We start from the raw sequence: 20,129 nt of genomic DNA, 5'->3' as shown, positions 1-20,129 counted from the left end.
CTATGCTATTGCAGGTCTATGGACAAGAGCTAAGATAGGAAGCCATCCTTTATGCTCATTAGCAGATGTAACCCGATAGAAGTTTATGTCACTATGAAGGAGAATTAAATTTACAGGAGATGTAATAGAACTGATGACCACTGAATTAAACAAAAGAAGCAAGACTCAGAAAGACAATCATGGTGTACCTTGCTTCACATGTGGGTATAGATTCAACACATGTAAATACATAACTGACATTGTGACATGAAAGTAGAAAAAACTATGGGGTTTAAAATAGGTATGAGCTAGGTTTCCCTGTGATAATGTTACAAATTATATACATACATACATACATATATATACATAATTATATATAATTTATATGTATATATAATTATATATATAATTTACATATTAATTGTTTGTCTCTGTTCACCCCATAATCCCTGTCCCCAGATCCTCTTACTCCTGAGCCCTTCTTTCCCCCAAGCATTCCTCTTTCTGCTTTGATGGCATGCCTAGTCTATAACTCTCCCTTGTTCTCACTTCCTCTTACCTTCATACCTCCTCATCTCATTGCATGCTGATAAAATTATTTCAAAAACAAATTTATACAACACAGAGACAGACAAAAATTAGCATCACCAGGCTCCAGCCTTGTCTAAACTCCGTCTAATCACGGGCCACACAAGCTTTTATTCTTTATTCTAGCCCCAGTTTGTGTATTTTGTCTCATGAATATTTTGTTGTATCAACTCGGTTGGGATTGATGCTGGGGTTGGGCATTGGAATGTGATGCCCAAGGCACTTAGCAGAGACACATTAGCCTAATGAGGAAATCTACAAGCTCTACATTTGGAAAGACAAACCAGGGTCATGATTTATCCCAGCTCTGATTAGAAAAAAAAAAAAAAAGAGTTTGAGCTGACTAGGGGAGGGAAGTAGGGAGCAAATAAGAACAAAATATAACAGTGTGTGTGTGTGTGTGTGTGTGTGTATGAGAATATAGAAATGAAACCCATTTCTTTGTATGCTAACCAAAAACATAATATTAAAAATTGAAAGAAGATGAATATGCATGAAAATATATAATCGGTATGACCTTCAATTCCAAGGATGGGGCAAGGAATATTTGTAGAGTGAAGGCAGAGGTAAAGAGAGGATGTTGGGGGTGATAAGCAAGCATGGCCTGTTTTCTCTAGACTTAAACATATGTGGTGAAAACAGACCAGAACTTTTTGTGAGACTAAGGGGACTCAGGAGGAGGCACAGTGGAAGCTAGGCAGAGAAGTAGCTATATGTACATGCGGACTGGCTAGTTTTGCCCAACGTGACACAAGCTAGGGACATCTGGAAAAAGAGAAGCAACCAGGAAGCTGCCTCCACAGGACTGGCTTGTGGGCAGGTCTATAGGGCATGTTCTTGACTAATGATTGATATGGTAGGGTCTTGCCCACTGTCTCTTGTGCCATCCCTGGTCAGGTGCACTTGGGGAGCATATAAGAAAACAAACTGAGCAAGTCAGGTGGAGCAAATAAGTAAGCCACACTCCTTCATGCCCTGTGCATGAATTCCTGCCTCAAGCTTCTGCACGACCTTCCCTGGATGATGGACTTCAAGCTATAAAATGAAATAAACCCTGTCCTCCCTAAGTGGCTTTTGGACATGGTACTTTATCACAGCAATTGAAACTCTATCTCAGACAAAATGCACAGGAATGTTGTGATGAAACTCATTATTCCTTATGCAAACTAAAAGCTTTCATTAAAAAGTGTTGGCCATGAAGAAAAGTCCAAGTCCATTTGCTTTGGCCACCAGATCTGAGTAAAAATCGTCAAAGATACTCATTCATATCTAACCCCAATGGAGGAGCTAGAGAAAGTACCCAAGGAGTTAAAAGGGTCTGCAAACCTATTGGTAGAACAACAATATGAACTAACCAGTACTCCCAGAGCTCGTGTCTCTAGCTGCATATGTAGCAGAAGATGGCCTAGTCGGCCATCATTGGGAAGAGAGGCCCCTTGGTCTTACAAACTTTATATGCCTCAGTACAGGGGAACACCAGGGCCAAGAAGTAGGAGTAGGTGGGTAGGGGAGAAGGGGGAGGGGAGGGGATCTTTTGGGATAGCATTTGAGATGTAAAATAAGAAAATACATAATTTTTTAAAAATGCTGTCAAAAAATAGTCAAAGATACTGATTCATATTCTTTGCATAGATTCCCAGAAAACATAAGAGGAAACACCTCCCTTCTCATCCTTAATAACTTTGGCACCAGAACCCATGAAACAGGTAAAAACCGTCTTCCTTGGCAAGAGTCTGAAACTCCAGAACAATGGGCTGGCAAAGCTGACAGCACAAAGAACAGATTAGCCACTAGAAGCAGCAGGATTTAATATCTGAAAATCAGTTAACACAGAATACCATATTAATAGACTGAACACAAGGAAACTACATGGTCATGTCAGTGACACAGAAAAGCACTCACAAAAATCCCACATCTACCAAAAAAGCCTACCAGCATGCTGAGTATGAAATACAACTGTCTTGACCTGATTTAAGTTGTTGTCTACTAAACCCCTGACAAGTGTGTCATATTAAAGATAGTACATGGAATGTACACTTAAGAGCAACTCCTTCTCTTACAGAAGACTTGTGTTTGATGGCTCATGGCTACCTATAACTCTAGCTCTAAGGAACTGACACCCACTTCTGTCATCTGTGGGTACCCCTGCACATGCAGCATACATTCACACTGCTACACACATACACATGCACACACACAAGAGAGAGAGAGAGAGAGAGAGAGAGAGAGAGAGAGAGAGAGAGAGAGAGAGAGAGAGAGAGAGGAAATCTGAATACGATCAGAAACAAGACAAGACTACTAAGTCTCACAAATCCTAGTCCAGAGCTCTTATGGTTTAAATATGATGTGTCCTCCCTTCCACTGTGGTTACTGTAGTGAAGGCTGGGGTTCTAGGGGTTAGAACTGTTCTGAGATGACAGAATTATGAGGGCACTAATTTCAACTATAGGCTTATTCATTTTTATCTACTATGAACTTACACGGAATGGTTCATTAAGGGATAAGACCTGGCTGAAAAAGAAGGTCACTGGAAGTGTACATTTTGAGGACCATATCTTATCCCTGGCCCATCCCTAGGTTTTTCTATACTTCCTAGCTACCATGGGTGGGAAGAGTTCCCCTGTCACACACCCTTCCTTCATGCTGTTCTACCTCACTATGTATAATCCCAGAGCAATGGAGCCAAGCAATGAGGTTTGAAAGCTGAAACAATGAGTCAAAACAAGTCCTCTTCATGGCCGTGATGTTTAACTCTCCCCACCACTTGGTGAGATGAGAACCACACATCTGGAGTCTTTAGGAGAAGACACTCCAGAGAGAGTAAGTGGATGATGGGAGTCTCTAGTTTGAGTGGCACTACCCCATGAGCTAGAATACTGGACTAAAGACAAAGGAAAAGGTGAGTAGACAAGCATTTGCCTCTCTGTTTCTGACTAGGAAGGCAGTGTGACCAGCTGCCTCACATGCCTACTGCCATGGTCCCCCCACCATGGTGGATTGCATCCTCCATTTGTGAGCCAAAGACCTACTCCTCCATCCTCAGGCTGTTCTTGTCAGACATCTTGTCACCACAGTCAGAGAATTAACTGATATGTGTGTCTTCAGTTGCTCTCTCAGCTGTCTTATCAGAACAGTAAGAAACTGACACTACATTCCAGATCATTGAGTAATTGATGAAGCATGACTATGAAGCTTAGTCACACTTCATTAAAAAAAAAAAGAGAAATCTAGAAATGAATAAGTCAAATTCATTTGCTGATTATATAATAAATATAGAAATCCCTCAGGCGGGGGAGAAGAGAAACCCTGCTGGAATTAATACATTATTCAGCAAGAATGCAGAACACAAAATCAGAATAAACTATAGCGGTGCGGTTCTGCTTCACTGTTGCTACTTTCCTATTCCTTGATCTAAAAGACAGCTTGGTCTAACTCCTGTGCACAGATCTTACTATATATTTAATAAAAACAATAACTTGCATTTTGGAAATTCAATTTTATGTTGCTAACCACCAAGGGAGAAAGCAGTGTTGCCCAGTCCCCTCTGCAAAGACAGAAACAGATGTAAGCATCACCATTGATGAAGCTAGCCTGTGGTACTGTCAGCATCATCATTGATGAAGCTAGCCTGTGGCACTGTCAACATCACCATTGCTGAAGCTAGCCTGTGGTACTGTCAGCATCATCATTGCTGAAGCTAGCCTGTGGTACTGTCAACATCACCATTGCTGAAGCTAGCCTGTGGTACTGTCAGCATCATCATTGATGAAGCTAGCCTGTGGTACTGTCAGCATCATCATTGATGAAGCTAGCCTGTGGTACTGTCAGCATCATCATTGCTGAAGCTAGCCTGTGGTACTGTCAACATCACCATTGCTGAAGCTAGCCTGTGGTACTGTCAGCATCATCATTGCTGAAGCTAGCCTGTGGTACTGTCAGCATCATCATTGATGAAGCTAGCCTGTGGTACTGTCAGCATCATCATTGCTGAAGCTAGCCTGTGGTACTGTCAACATCACCATTGCTGAAGCTAGCCTGTGGTACTGTCAGCATCATCATTGATGAAGCTAGCCTGTGGTACTGTCAACATCACCATTGATGAAGCTAGCCTGTGGTACTGTCAACATCACCATTGATGAAGCTAGCCTGTGGTACTGTCAGCATCATCATTGCTGAAGCTAGCCTGTGGTACTGTCAGCATCATCATTGATGAAGCTAGCCTGTGGTACTGTCAGCATCACCATTGCTGAAGCTAGCCTGTGGTACTGTCAGCATCACCATTGCTGAAGCTAGCCTGTGGTACTGTCAGCATCATCATTGATGAAGCTAGCCTGTGGTACTGTCAGCATCATCATTGCTGAAGCTAGCCTGTGGTACTGTCAGCATCATCATTGCTGAAGCTAGCCTGTGGTACTGTCAGCATCACCATTGATGAAGCTAGCCTGTGGCACTGTCAACATCACCATTGATGAAGCTAGCCTGTGGCACTGTCAACATCACCATTGATGAAGCTAGCCTGTGGTACTGTCAGCATCATCATTGCTGAAGCTAGCCTGTGGTACTGTCAGCATCACCATTGATGAAGCTAGCCTGTGGTACTGTCAACATCACCATTGCTGAAGCTAGCCTGTGGTACTGTCAACATCACCATTGCTGAAGCTAGCCTGTGGTACTGTCAGCATCATCATTGCTGAAGCTAGCCTGTGGTACTGTCAGCATCACCATTGATGAAGCTAGCCTGTGGTACTGTCAGCATCATCATTGCTGAAGCTAGCCTGTGGTACTGTCAGCATCATCATTGCTGAAGCTAGCCTGTGGTACTGTCAGCATCACCATTGATGAAGCTAGCCTGTGGCACTGTCAACATCACCATTGATGAAGCTAGCCTGTGGCACTGTCAACATCACCATTGCTGAAGCAGTGATATGGAACCACTAAAAGCAGGTGATGATATCTTTCCTTTTCCCTCCAGACACAAATTCTTAAAGCATTTGGAGACTTTCCTGTAAGTCTTACCACTCTGTACTCAGGTTTTGCTGGCTGCAAGACATCCCCAAAGTGTTTGCCAATTGGTGCTCTATCCGCAATATTAGGAATAAGTGAAGCTATTAGATTTTTGAAGAATGGGGGCTCAGGACCACTGCTCATGTTGGCTACTGTGTCCTGAAACAGAGAACATTTGTTAAAGAAACGCACAATGGAGATGAAGTCGCATTCCCCACCCCCATTCATAGCCCAAGAGATGCCCTCATTAAAGGAGACACACATATTTACACACCGGCCCTCTGAAAACGAACAACATTTAGCAAAATGTGAGGCACGTTCCTAAAATGAGAGCCTACATGTTTGTAATTTAAATTTTTTGGTAGAAGAATGTTTTAGTTGAAGGTAGTTGCTTTGCTAAGCTGGCTGGTATAATCCAGAGATCAGAAAGCAAATGCAGACTATTCAAGTTAGATTCTGGGCAGCCATCGTTTTCCCTGTGTGGGTCAGGGTAGTGATCTACCACATGCTATAACTTCATGACATGATACTGCAATTATGCTTATATTTTCAATATTGAGTCTGATATATGTTTACATACACATGTTCCAGGGCATATGCATGTCAGAGTCAATATTAAATGTCATTCCTATTCAAGTACTACATATCTTGGTTATTGTGACAGGTGTCTGCCACAGATTCAGCTAAGTAGCTTATAAACAAGGCCCTGGGATCCTCCTGTCTCTGTATCCCCAGTACTGGGATTACAAGAGTACAGTGCAGATATAGTCTTGCTTTTTTGTTCAGGTGCTAAGGGTCAAACTCTGAAAAGTATGTTTGCAAATATGAGCCATAGCTCCAGCTTCTAAGATGTTACTTTGATTGGTTAGTTAACAGTAGAAGTGGAGTCTTGTCACAAATCTTATCAATGTTACTTGGGCTTACCTGGAACTTGCTCCACAGACAAGGCTACCCTGAACTGGGATACTCCTATCCTAGTATCCTGAGTACCAAGGCTACAGGCAAGTACCAACATGCTTGGTTCCAATGGTGGGTAATCTTTTACCCAAAGTCATTTCTAGTTCCAAATCTGTGCTAAACAATATAATAAATATATCTTTATTAAAAATTTAAGATCAGCCATATCCTGACCAATATAATGTTTTCCACAAGATTTAGCTACTTTAATGGGGGGCATCAAAATAACAACCTCTTTGTTTCAATGGCCCTTGATGTATATTTAATGTTCCTTAATGTTCACGTTGGATTCTTAGTTTTTATAGCTGCACATGGTATGGGGGGGGGCATATTGTCATTCTTACTCTGCAGGCAAGAAGACAGAATTGAATATACTCAGTTGGTATTCAAGACCCCATAGTTAGTCTTAAAACAAGAGGCCATAACATAGACCAAGAACCAAGTTTCCATGAGGCAAAGGACTAGGTCTAAAATTCAGAGGGGCACTATGGGTTAAAAAAATAGTAAGCAAAGTATGTTCATGTCTCCAGATTGTACTGGAATTTCAAATACAATAGCCAGCTATAGAATTGTAGGAAATTTCCTGAGTTGGTCTACAGCACATAAGTATCATCTGTTTCAATCCAGTATATGCACACTGTTTCTTTAAAGGGTTTGCTGTACTTATTATGCCATAATTTCACAGCTTTTTACTATTATAAAGCTATTATTTGGCAAGTAATATACTTACTATTATAAATTCTACATGCACTACATACAGATTTGCTTATTATTTTATTGTTTTAAGCTCTTTGTCCCACTTGTCAACTAACTATCTATACCACAATTGCAGCTATATAAATAAGTATGTCCTAAAGGAGACTTTTCAGTATAAGAGACTTTAATAAATCAGTTGTATACATTTCAGAAATATAGATGTGTGCATGCCAAGGCAATACTAGAGTTCAACAAACTTAAGTCTCCATTCATTACAACAATTTATACTATTTAAATCATCAAGAAATTTAAAATGCTACTAGTTATAAGAGTGAGGTTTCTCCAATTGGAAAATGTATCTTAATTTCAGAGATGATATAATGAAGAAAATGAGCATCTAAGTATTCTGTAACTACATAGTCTACTCAACTCTCTGAATGGGAAGAAAAGATTGGCAAGTGAACACTGGCTATAGTTATATATATATATGTGTGTGTGTGTGTGTGTGTGTGTGTGTATATATATATATATATATATATATATATATATATATATATATATTGCTACCACTAAATGAAATTGATTGGGCTTGAATTTTTTTTCAGGATAGCATTTGAAATTTAAATGAGGAAAATATCTAATAGAAAATTGAAAAAAAAATTTTACTATCAGTAAACTTTAAATTATTTTCTTAGTAATATTGTTGTCCAGTTTTCTTTCCTAAGGGGAATTGCATATAATATAAAATTAATCAAATAACATGTGTACCTAAGGTTCTTTTTTGACTCTGTGTCTTTTTCCCCTAAAGACCAATATAGACACAGACACAGACAGACAGATAGACAGACAGTCAGACACACACACACACACACACACATACAAAACATGGTCTCTTTACCGTAGCAATTGCCTTAGCAAGGTCTCTGTAGAGTTGGATGTATGCAGACAGGGTGTGTGGTCCATAGATTGTAGATGCTGCCTCGTACCGCTGAGCCTGCAGTAAAAGCAAGAAGAGGTACAGGTAGTTTTGTATACATCAATTAGTTTTATGGAAGTATAGCATTTTGGGCTGAAGTGATGTCTGGACCATTTACATTATTCAATACCAGCAAATACTCAGTGGTTTTTGTAAAAACAGAATGTGAGCATTTTCCACTAACCAGCCAAAGTGAATGGCTGAATCTGATCCAAGTGATGGGTTCTTTCTGCTTATTCCATTTAGGCTCCGTTTCTTTTCATCTGAAAGATGTTACAACCTTCCACTTCTTATGCCTGTATCTATTGTAAGTTCTTGTACTATTAGTGATCTCCTCCAAGGCTGAACATCAGCAGAGAAAATTGAGGGTGAAATGGATCTTATTTAATAATTTCTAGATAAGTTGGCTACTAATGGTCCCTTCTACTGATGGAAGAACTTCTGCCATACCACACAGCTATGAAATAAAATCAAGTGCATCTCGTTATGAGCTCCCTGCCTTTGGTGACTCTACAGGAACCTCAAAGCTATCAGTGGATAAAGGTCCTCACCCTCCCAGAAACACCAGCTTTCCCTGCAGTATTCTGCATGCCATGCCTTCAGTATCTCCATGGCGATCAGTTGACAATCATTTTAGACCCCTCCTCCACCTCATATAAGTCTTCAGATTGTGTCATTATGCCTCCTTTTAAAAATTCTCAAGGTTTTCTGTTTTCCTCCTGGCCCTAGTTCTGTGCAAACCTTCATTTCTCACCCAGATCCTCTCTAATGCGATAATCAAATTCTGTCTCCACATACATAGAGTACCTTCCAAACAATGTTTTTATAGAGTGAATCAAAGCACTCTCTCCAAAACCTTCTCAACAAAGTCAACACTCCACTATGCTGCATAAGGAACGCTTCCCTCTACTCACCCTGCCTCCAACCCTAGCCCCTGGAATATGTTTATCAACCTACAGTGACCAATTCTGCAAAAGAACATGCACTGCTTCTTTACGCTATCAGATAGTTTGATGAAGGCAGGCCTAGGAACTCCTGTAATGTTTACAAAAGAAAAAGAATAAAAGGTATTTCTAGGTCCATAAGAACTATGTGACAAGGTAAGAAGTCTGTTACTATTACCGTTGCTTGTTTAAGAGTACCAAATAGCAGAGAACACTTAAAAGTTCAACTGTTCCTAACCCCAGGTAAGAACTTTCACCCAGCAACGTGGATCTGGAATGCACCCCCAAGTTCCTCATGGTAAAGTCTTGGTTCTATGGAAAGTGCTCCACGGAGTTGGTGGCACCTGCAGGAAGTGTAGCTGGAAGAAGGATTTCATGCCCTGGGGGTGGGGGTGGGGATTCAGAATACCAGTCTCTTTTCTCTTATTTCAATAAGCTTCTTGGTTACAAAGCAAAGAGTTTTACATATGATAGCATGAACTATCATATCTTTCCAGCATCCTCAGCAATGCCAAAAGCTATGGAAGCCTCTAGAACTATAAGCCAAGTAGCCCTTTCTCTGTGTAAATCGATGTCTCAGATAGTTATAATGATGGGAAACAGACTGAAACAACTAAGATTTTTCTAGACAATAGGATCCTTTAGCAAAGCCAACAGAAGGCAGCAGGGCAGATTCCAATTCTTGTATCACCAAACGCTCCTGTATGGATTGCCATGGTATGCCAGGAGATCTATTCATAATTATTAATTAATTATGGGACACTAGGTTATTGCCATATTTAACCAATTATTCTCTTTTAAGGATTTGGGCTGCTTTAAGAACTCTACACATAAAGAAGTAATTGTAAGCATCATATTACTAACTCAGAGGGTTGTGTTGTGTTGTGTTGTGTTTTGTTGTGTTGTGTTTTGTTTTGTTTTGTTGAGTCATATCATTATAGAGCAATATGCTACTTCAGGATATACTTCAAGGATTGTCCATAGTTACATTTGCAAAGTAGTTCATTCATAGTGCATTCAAGCCATAGTAGACAGCAAGACCTACAGAAGCTTAAGACACCAAATGTATTATGGGTAGTAAGTTATTTGCATGTCATAACCTAGGTTTATTACCAGTGCTCCTGCTGAAACAAATGCCAGCATTACATGGTAGTCAGTGAGTGAATCGATGGCACTGACATGTACATGGAAGTGATGAACCCCAAGCCAAATATAATCCTCGGCTTATTCTCTTAGAATTCCCACCTACAACAAAGTCATCTCTCAGAAGCATGGCTCAAGAGATCCAGAGAGACTATGTAATAAAAAAAAGTTATGAGAACTTTTTACTTTACCTGGTATTCTTCATATGTGGTAATGTAATGTGTATAAACATTGCTTAGACCTGCTATAACAACGGTCATATCCTTCATCCCATAAAGTGCAAATTCCTAGGAGGGAAAAGTGAAAAGTTATACTGCTCAAGGCTATTAATATCTGAGTTTCATTTAAAGTGTACATTTTGTATGAATTGTTAACAGAAGATATACCTCTTAAGAAAAATCTTCCCAATGACCCCCAAACCACCAAGGAATGTGAAAGTATCAAAGAGTACTTTGAAAAAAAGACAAGATCCCCATTATAGTTGGGCAAATCAATGGATCTATGAAAATCATAATAATCATATCAGTAGATGTAGAATCTTACTATGAAGGAGTAACTTGCCTCAACTATATTGAATTTATATTATGTTAATAAAATACATGTTTATAAGACCCAAATAACAAGACAAGACATTCATTAGTATATCACTTTACAAGTGTTTCCAATATATATTGAACCTGAAGAAAATATAGGGAAAAAAATCCCCAAACGTGATGGTTTTATTTAGCCCATTTTGGAGGATTTAAGCAACCTCTAGATATAATTGCTATTTACACTATACAAGCATTATCAACTTTTAATTATATAAATGTAAATGCCAATAAAATACTTTAACCTGGTTATTACTCCCTTATAGTTGAATTCTGATTCTTAAATAACTGACATTTCATATTTACCTCTATCCACTAATTTCAAGGAACATAAACTTTAGTGATTTGGGGAAAGAATAATTTAACAAGGAAATTTTTTCTCCTCAAATATAAATTTACAGGAATTGTATTTGATATTTAACTTACTTTTTTAATTGCCTCACGAAATCTTCGTCCTGACATGGTTCTGAATCAAGAAAACAGAATTATGTCAACATCCTCTGATTTGTATATGTGTAAGCTATTCAGAAAGGCTTTTGGTACAAGCCAAAAGTCCTAGAGTAGCTCAACACACAGCAGTAAAATATGTAGATGTTGATGGTTTAAAAAGCTTAGTTTTTTTCCCCTTGACTGGCCTCTCTTCAAAGCAAATCCTGAACTGAGCACAATTTGACCAAAGAGGGAAATAAAGTCAATGAGCATCAATGAGAGAAGACCATCAAGGGTTCCGGTGTAGCTCAATGATGGAGTACTTCCCTGACGGGTACAAGGCCCAGGATCCTGCCCCCAGCACCACAAAAAAATGACAACATCATTTTCTATTCAGGAGATCAACGTAGTGGGTCAGTTACATCCAACATGAATGACAGTAATGGGAGCAGGGGAGACAGAGAGAAGGTTTGAGACTTAGCCCCACCTACACTGAACTTGCCACTTCATTTTCATATTTAATCCTCCAATCAAATATTGAATATCTGCTGCTTACCAGGCCCACTTTAATGTGATAATGATTTAATGGAATGAAAATTACATTCTGTACTAAAAAAAATATTGAATAATCCCAGCATGGAGTTTCTACCCACCTTGGACCATGCATGCTCCTGGATACAACACACACACAACCTTTATATTTTTAAATAATCCTTAAGCAGCACAATAGTTGGGCAACTGTCTACCCTCCATGATGTTAGAATCTACCTTCGTAATGGTAACCCAAGTTACTACTTATTATGTTTCATCATGTTCTTAGCTCTAATTGGCCAGCCCACATGGTCACATTTTATGGCTCAGCTAACCCATGGTGGCTCTCCTTTCTCCTCTTTCTGCATGTTTCTATCCCATGGTGGCTTTTTTCTCTTTCTCTCCTCTGTAGTCTCAAGTCCAGGAAACCTAATCCCCACCTCTGTCTCTTCTCCCCAGCTATTGACTATTGGGATCTTTTTTTTAATTAGATATTTTCTTCATTTACATTTCAAATGCTATCTCCAAAGCCCCCTATACCCTCCCCAACCCACCCACTCCTGCTTCCTGGTATTGTGAAGGTCTATTGGGATCTTTATTCCCCAATCAGAATTAACTTGGGGTCAGGGTCCCAGGGGCTATATCCAGACTCCAGGTTTTGGGGAGCCCACTCTTGGTGTTACAATAGACGGTAAAAGACAAAACCCCAACATTCCAAAACTGGAAGGTGACCAAATAAATAAATGGAAAAGTGAGTGTCCTGTTGAAAAAGGACTACAGAGGAGCAATGGAGGAACCCAAATTGAAGGTTAGTGAAATAATCTGTGGGAATGATGGCAATGATGAGGAATGATAGGATGTGTTGGGCAGAATGTAAGAATTTGATGAATTCTTGAAAGAAGAAAAAAAAATCCAAGGGCTAGTTAAAAAAAAAAAACAAAAACAAAAAACAAACAAAAAAAAAAAAACAGAGACTAAAAAAGCAGAGTAAAGGTGAAATGGAATTATGGGAGTGATGGCATTAGTGCTGGTGCTGATACTGGTGCTGGTGCTGATGTGCGAGAGACAGTTGGTTGCTGTTGGTAACGATGCTTTTATGTGGTATGAATAGTATTAGCATCTCCATTAGAGATTTGAGCAAAGGATTTTAAAAAATTAAAAGACTTGGCCTTGAGGCTAGCTGAAGAGAATGTGTTTTATACAGAAAGAACCATAAGTTCAAAATCTCCAAGTCTAGAACATGCTTAGTGGTGCATGTTCTTAGCAGGTACATTTCTCTCTATACAGAAAACCTTAACAGTGATGCAGGATGGCTGAAGCAGGGTGAAAAAGAAGGAAAGCCAAAAGAAATCACAGCAGGGAACTTGCTGAGAAACAGTCTGCATGGACCTGTAAAGAACGTGGAAGGAAGTGAGTGAGTGCCTGGAATAAGATGGGAAAGGACTGGGAGATCTGGAACAGAGAAGTAGCATGTTTAGGTCATGTTTTGAAGCAGAGGTTCTCAACATGTGGGTCACAACCCCTTTGGCACATATTTAAATTTTGGCAATATTTAAATTGTGATTCATAAAAGTAGCAAAATCACAGTAATAAAGTAGGAAAGAAAATAACTTTATGGTAGGGATCATCACAACATGAGGACCTATGTTAAAGGGTCACAGCATGAGGAAGGTTGAGAACCACCATTGTAAAGGAATGTAGTTGGGTATCCTGTTGAAAAAGGACTACAGAGGAGCCATGGAGGAACCCAAATTGAAGGTTAGTGAAATAATCTGTGTGAATGATGGCAGTGATGATAGGATGTGTTGGGCAGAATGTAAGAATTTGATGAATTCTTGAAAGAAGAAAAATATTCAAGGGCTAGTTCAACACATTTCCCTTATGGGGGATAGGAAAGACTGTAAAAGATACAGGCATAAAATATTCTTCTGTCTTTTTACTATCTAAACTGATGCTTAAGTGTTTTAATATCATTTCATCATTTAATATCACTTAATATCATTAAATAATATCATTTAATATCACTTCCTTAATCCACTGGACCCCTTTTCCTTTGGAATGCCAGGCTTGTGAATTTTTCATGTTTTCCCTCGTCTCTTTCACAGGTCACAAGCATAGGCAGATTTCTTCTACAGAGGCTCCACCAAATAAGGAAACATTATTTCTCAGTGTTGCCAAACATAGTACAGGAGGCTACCAAGAGATCAGCAGAGAATTCTCTTCCCCTAAGAACTTATCCCAAAGTCAAGGAGATGCATCAGTAGGTAAAAGTGCTTGTCATCTAGCTTGATGAGCTGAGTTCTGACTCCAGAGCCCCTTTGGTGAGTGAAGAAAAGTGACTTGGACAACTTATCCTCTGACGAGTATAGCATGGCCCACAAGCCCCCTCCACAGACAAACCAAAAAGATAAACAACTTTAAAAAGAAGTAATTTAAGAAGAACTTACGTTAATTCCCCAGGAATAGCAGCTATGGCCAAGGACCCCACGGTAACAATCTGAACATCAACAATATCTGGATGCCAAGGATGTGGTATCGTCAGCTGAGACCCCAAAACAAGAAAGTAACATTAGGCATAAATTACCCCTTCTACTGTCACATAAGTTCCTCCATTAAACAATTTTGAATGTTTGAAGCTAGTTTGGTTTGTTTTTACCATATCATAGGATGAACTTCTAACTCTGCTGTAACATGAAACACATCACATGCATGTTTATGTCCTGACCACAACCTGTGAATCCCAGTGCTATCTTACCCTGAATTTACCAAGTGAGCTTTAGTAGACTCCTCATTATGGTATAACAAGGGCTCCGCCAGAGCAGTATAAGAAGCTATCTCCTCAATGAATAGAGAATACCATTTAGAATTGTTTAATACAATCATTTCTATCTTTACCCCAGTAGTGCAAGTCTGACTTCATCTTCCAACCTTCCTTCAAGAGAATCTATCTTTTCCATATGGTGATTAGTAGAAACTATCTTGCCATTCCTTCCTCCCTTCTTTCTCCTACCCTACGAATTTTAATAGGATACTGGGAAAAGGATAATTTTTAAATGCATATACTTCAACAATCATGCTTCTACCAAGAGTAGAATGACATCTTAAAATCACAAATATAAAAACAAAAAAAATGTGTTTTAAAATAGTACGAAAAGAAAATTCCTTCAGCCTGGGTGTGATACATGCCTTTAATCCCAGAACTCAGGAGAAAGAGTCAGGTGGACCTCTGAGTTTGAGGCCAGCCTGGTCTACAGAGTAAGTTACAGTACAGCCAGGGCTATACTGGGAAACCCTGTCTCCAGAAAAACATAACAAAACAAACAAAACACTTTAATTAATGATGTTGCCACTTAAGCAGACAAAGTTGAGTTGGATCTGCAGCACAGCACTCCCATGGAAGACAGACATGGTGGCATGTCCATAATCTTAGCACTGGGATGTAGAGACAGAAGGATCCCTGGGCTTTGCTGATCAGCCAGTGTAGCCTAATTGGTGAGCTACAGGTCCCAGTGGAAGACTGTGTCTCAAAACACAAGGTGTGTAGTCAGGGAATACATCTGAGGTATCTAATAACATCTCTGGTCACCATATACACCCAGCCACACATACAAACAAAAACAAATACATACATATACAACTAAATAAACAAATAAACCATTCTGCCTAACATGAGAGAATTGACACATGAGCACTTCCCTATACGACCTACATGTTTTTCTATGCAAAGAACTCTTCACGGACTGCCTTCCTGGAGCCCAAATAACACAAATGTTAGTCTTCCTTTTCTATATTCCACTCCCTTCCATGTTTCTTAATAATTAGATAACTCAGTAGACTTCATAGTAGTAATTCTTTAAAGTTGGATCCAGTATCTAAACTTTTAAGATCAAACATTCATGAGAGGTGGCTGACTGAGAAGGCTCTGCAGGTAATGTGCCAGGCACACAAAGCTGAGTTCAGTCCCCAGAATCCAAGTGCAAAAGGAGAACCAGCTCCATAAAGGTGCCCTCTGACCTCTACACACATGCCCCCACATATATATCCAATAATAGTGGTAGTCGCAGTAAATATGCAATAACAATAAATAACAACATCGCTAAGAATTATAGATAAATCAGATCTTCCGTGTCAGTGGACATTAATGATTTATTATCTGATAGCTCCGAAGCGACAAAGTATAACACTCTGAGCTCCTTGTGACAATCAGAGGCCTTACCTCTCCAGTATGAAGCAGGATTGGTTTGGGTTTCTGACACTCTACAATCTCTTCGGATGGTTTTCCCAAGAGCTGGTCCCGAAGAGTGTCCCAGAAGGAATCCCCTTCTGTAGTTCCTGTTAGAATTCTTATGATTAACAAGATACCTTGGACTAGCCCTCTAATGAGGCCATGATTTCAATAGTATGGCACACAATCATTTTAGATATTTCAAATTCTTTATTAAGGTTGTCATTCAATGGCTTCAACAATTTGATTAATAGAAAGGGCAGTGTTTCCTTTATTCATAAAATAATAGACCTTAGTTAGACTGTCATTTTAATAAACAATAACAATACATTTTGTCTGACACTCCCAAAGCTGTATTCATATGAACTTTGCTCATTTATGTCATAAAGACAGTTTAATTTAATCCACAAGTTTTTGAACTGCATCACCTTTTTCTCATTTTAAAAATTAACAGTGATATTAACAGTGGAATCCCAGCTGTCCAGCTTGTGAATGGTAAAACTTTGAGAACTATGGGGTAAGCCTTCATGATGGTGAATGATTCTTTAGTGTGATAGCAAGCAACAAACAGGAAACTTATCTAGATGTTTGTGTCTCAAAGAATATCATCAAGAAATTGCAAAGACCACCTATCGAATGAGGGAAAGATTTTCAAATAATTTATCTGATGAGGGATTTCTATACAAAAATAAATTTTAGAAAGCCTCATAGCTTAATAATTACAATTTAAAAGCCCAAACTTTAAAAAGCATATGGATAAATAGTTTTCCCCAAAATATAGATGATGGCTAATAATCATATGAAAAGATATTTGACATTATGTCAGTGATACAAATCAAACACACAAGGAGACAGCATTCCACACACACGCTGGCTAGAATCAGCACACCAAATAACATAAGTTGACCACGATGTGGACATTTTTAACGGAGACATTACTGACACAGACATAAAGCAATGTAGTCATTTGGAAGCTCATATGAAATGGCCTCAGATGTAACAACATAGTTAGCATGTGACCAGCAAGCACTTCTCTATATACATGCCTAAGAGGAAACTGAAAACACAGGCCCACACAAACTCTTGTACATATATACTTAGGGAGGCATTATTTTTAACATACAAAAAAAAAATGGAATAACCCAAACATCCATCAATTAAGCATCTGGCAAATAGCATCTGGCATATTGATTGCATGAATTAATCCAGGTATATTGATAGCATGAATTAATCCAGGTATGTTGATAGCATGAATTAATCCAGGCATTAAAAGGGAATGGAGCGCTTCCACATTCTATGCCTCTATGTACCTTAAAGCAGAATGCTACATAAAAGATGCAACAGAAATCCAGATATTGTGCATTCCTGGGCATTTGAAATGTCTAAGGTAGCAAATGTAAGGATGGGAGGTTTGCTGCTTGCTTATACCGAGACAGAGGACATGTAGCGGCTAAGCATGGTCAGAGTTTCTGCTGGAATGGTGGAACCTCCAACATTGACTTTGGGAAAGTTGTATGTCTGTCAAAATATTAAAACCCACCAACTGTACTTTAAATACCTGACTTATATGGCTTGTCAATTATTTCTCAATAAATAACTGCTATTATTAAATTGTGAGAGGTTTCTAAAGTATATTTTATATACAATTCCTTTATCAGACATATTATTTGAAAATACTGTCTGTCCTTGTCAGGACTTATGCTTTTCACTTCCTTCCTCATACTCTTGCATGTCGCCATGGGGGCAGGGAGATGGCTCAGTGAGGAAAGTGCTTGTCTCTAAAGTGTGAAAATCTGAGTTCCAATCCCCCAAAACCCTCATAAAAAGGCAGGTGTGCTAGTATACACTGGTAATCTCGGCAATGGTGAAATGGGAGATAGAAATAGGCAGATGCTAAGAAGCTGAAGACCTAGCCTGGTCTTCATGGCAATTTCCAAGCCAGTGAGAGGACCATTCTCTAACATTAAGTGGAAGGAGCTTGAGGTCCAACATCTCTGATCCCTACACATATGTGCATATGCACGCATATGCATGCACGCGCACGCACACACACACACACACTAAATGAGTTACCAACATTCATCAATATGCTAAAATGCTAAGAGAATATGTTTCTGGTTATATTTGAATTAACAAAGCTAAGGGACAAAAGACACCTATCCCTGAGCAATCTGAGACATCACACCGACACTCAGCTAGCCTGGAGCCTCTTGAGTTAGAGACGGGAATCATAAACACACTGGCCACAGTTCAGCTTCATTAGGAAACAGAAGCCTGAAGCCCCCTAAACCTGGAAGCACACATGCCATCCTCCTTTCTCTCACCCTGTGTAATATTGAGGCCCGAAACTCCATCAATTGTGCCTGCGGCAAAACTGTAGCCCAGGGCAGGTTTACACGTCTTCACCTGAAGGAAAGATCATCAAACAAAAACAAAGAAAGAGACACAAGTTGAGCTGGGAGCAACAGTGAGCTGTGCTTGGCCCACGTAGCAAGGTCGGTCGTTGTCCACTGCCATACTCACTGTGTGTGTGGCATTGAGCTGGACGCTCACATCTGTCATGTTCACCCACTGGTGAGCTGCAAGCACTGGGCCGGTCACCTCCTGGGAGGCAGAGGCATACAGCTCCTAGAAAAGCCACATAGGCTCACTGTCCTGAGGAAAAGAACTGAAGAGAAATGGGCACAACCCCTGGCACCTAGTATCTTCTGCACCAAAACACCTTTCTTTTACTCCTTGAGAACAACCCCATGCCCACTCCACCCCAACCCCCCATAATTCCCTCCATCAACCCCAGTGTTCCCTACATTTTGAAACCTCCAGGGATGTTGACCTCTGTCTATTATCCCCCAAAAAAGAACTTAACATAAAACAGACCGTGACATAAAAACCCCAACCTCCACTTGCTAGAATGTGAGGTTGTCTGCACCAGACTTGGTATAAAATGGCCCTCTCAGAATCCCTTGAGTTCTCCAAGGACAGGAGTAGGCAGTGTCTCAAAGACTTCAGGTCCCTCACATGTCAGTTAATCTTTGACATTCTTGTTTTTTATCAAGTCAAGTGACGTTTTTCCGAGTGTGTGGGAAATGTGAGTTTGATACTTTTAAGAATATTCTGGCCTATTCATCTATGGCATACGATTCAGGAAAATTACATTTCTGCACAGGTACAGTGGCCTGATGCCTAGCCCACTTCTATGACAGCTGAGTGTGGACTTTTAAGATGAGCAACTGGAATCCCAGCCACAGCCTGCCGTCCTGATAGCCAAGGAAGTTGTACTTTGTTGAGAAGAGAATCCAGAGTTGCTCTGCCCTAAGCTAAGGACAGAAACAAAATTTCTGACAACAAAGTGTGTCATAGGCGTGTCCCCAAAGAATCTGTAAATTTAGAATAATCCACAGTAAATAAAAAGAGCCTACAGCAATTAGTCAGGCTGTGGTTATGGCTTTTATGCCTAATTGTTTTTAAAGGCACTTTTGTTCTTCTTAATTGCTTCGGAAACATTTTAGAACTCAGGCAGAATTATTTAAACAAAAGTAGGCGTATGTGTGTGTGTGTGTGTGTGCCTGTGTGTGTCTGTGTGTCTCTGTGTGTGTCTCTATATATGTGTGTGTATGTGTGTCTCTGTGTGAATGTCTCTGCGTGTGTGTGTGTGTGTGTGTGTGTGTGTGTGTGTACAAACTATGAAAACAAGGGGATTTAACATTATCATGGACATATTGGTTAGAAGCCATTTCTCATTATCATATCCCTCTCAGAAATATCTCCATAGAAACAAATACAAAAATAGGGACAGCATGAAAGACAAAATTTAGCACACCACTGGGTAGATAATGTGTCTATCACACAAACAGGGGGATCTCGGTTCCATTCCTAGTACCCATGCAAAAGCCAAGCAGAGAGGCTTCTATAACTCTATACATTTCTATAACTCTAGTACATGGGAGACAAAGACAGAAGGATTCCTGGGGCTTGTTGCTAAAGGATCCCTGCCAGTCTAGGCAATTGATAAAGTTCCAAGTTTAGTGAAAGACACTCCCCCTGGCCCGCCCCTAAATAACAAGGTG

General features: G+C 39.7%; 1 protein-coding gene across 11 annotated transcripts in view; it reads right to left on the bottom strand.

The window, feature by feature from the left end:
* The window catches only part of Asah2 (N-acylsphingosine amidohydrolase 2), a 116,457-nt gene that overhangs the window by 18,623 nt on the left and 77,705 nt on the right, over positions 1-20,129 (bottom strand). For all 11 annotated transcript variants that reach the window (XM_029472846.2, XM_085833999.1, XM_085834000.1 and 8 more), the window contains 8 exons: positions 18,586-18,690; positions 18,387-18,468; positions 16,054-16,169; positions 14,285-14,379; positions 11,304-11,343; positions 10,479-10,574; positions 8,123-8,218; positions 5,584-5,730 (listed from right to left, as the gene is read on the bottom strand). In XM_029472846.2, coding sequence (XP_029328706.1) covers positions 5,584-5,730; positions 8,123-8,218; positions 10,479-10,574; positions 11,304-11,343; positions 14,285-14,379; positions 16,054-16,169; positions 18,387-18,468; positions 18,586-18,690 — 777 coding nt within the window. The remainder of the gene's footprint in view (positions 1-5,583; positions 5,731-8,122; positions 8,219-10,478; positions 10,575-11,303; positions 11,344-14,284; positions 14,380-16,053; positions 16,170-18,386; positions 18,469-18,585; positions 18,691-20,129) is intronic.

The sequence above is a fragment of the Mus caroli genome, unplaced genomic scaffold, assembly GCF_978045245.1.
Source record: "Mus caroli unplaced genomic scaffold, Mus_caroli_1 scaffold_20, whole genome shotgun sequence".
Lineage (NCBI taxonomy): Eukaryota > Metazoa > Chordata > Mammalia > Rodentia > Muridae > Mus > Mus caroli.
This window is presented reverse-complemented; position numbering and strand designations above follow the sequence as displayed.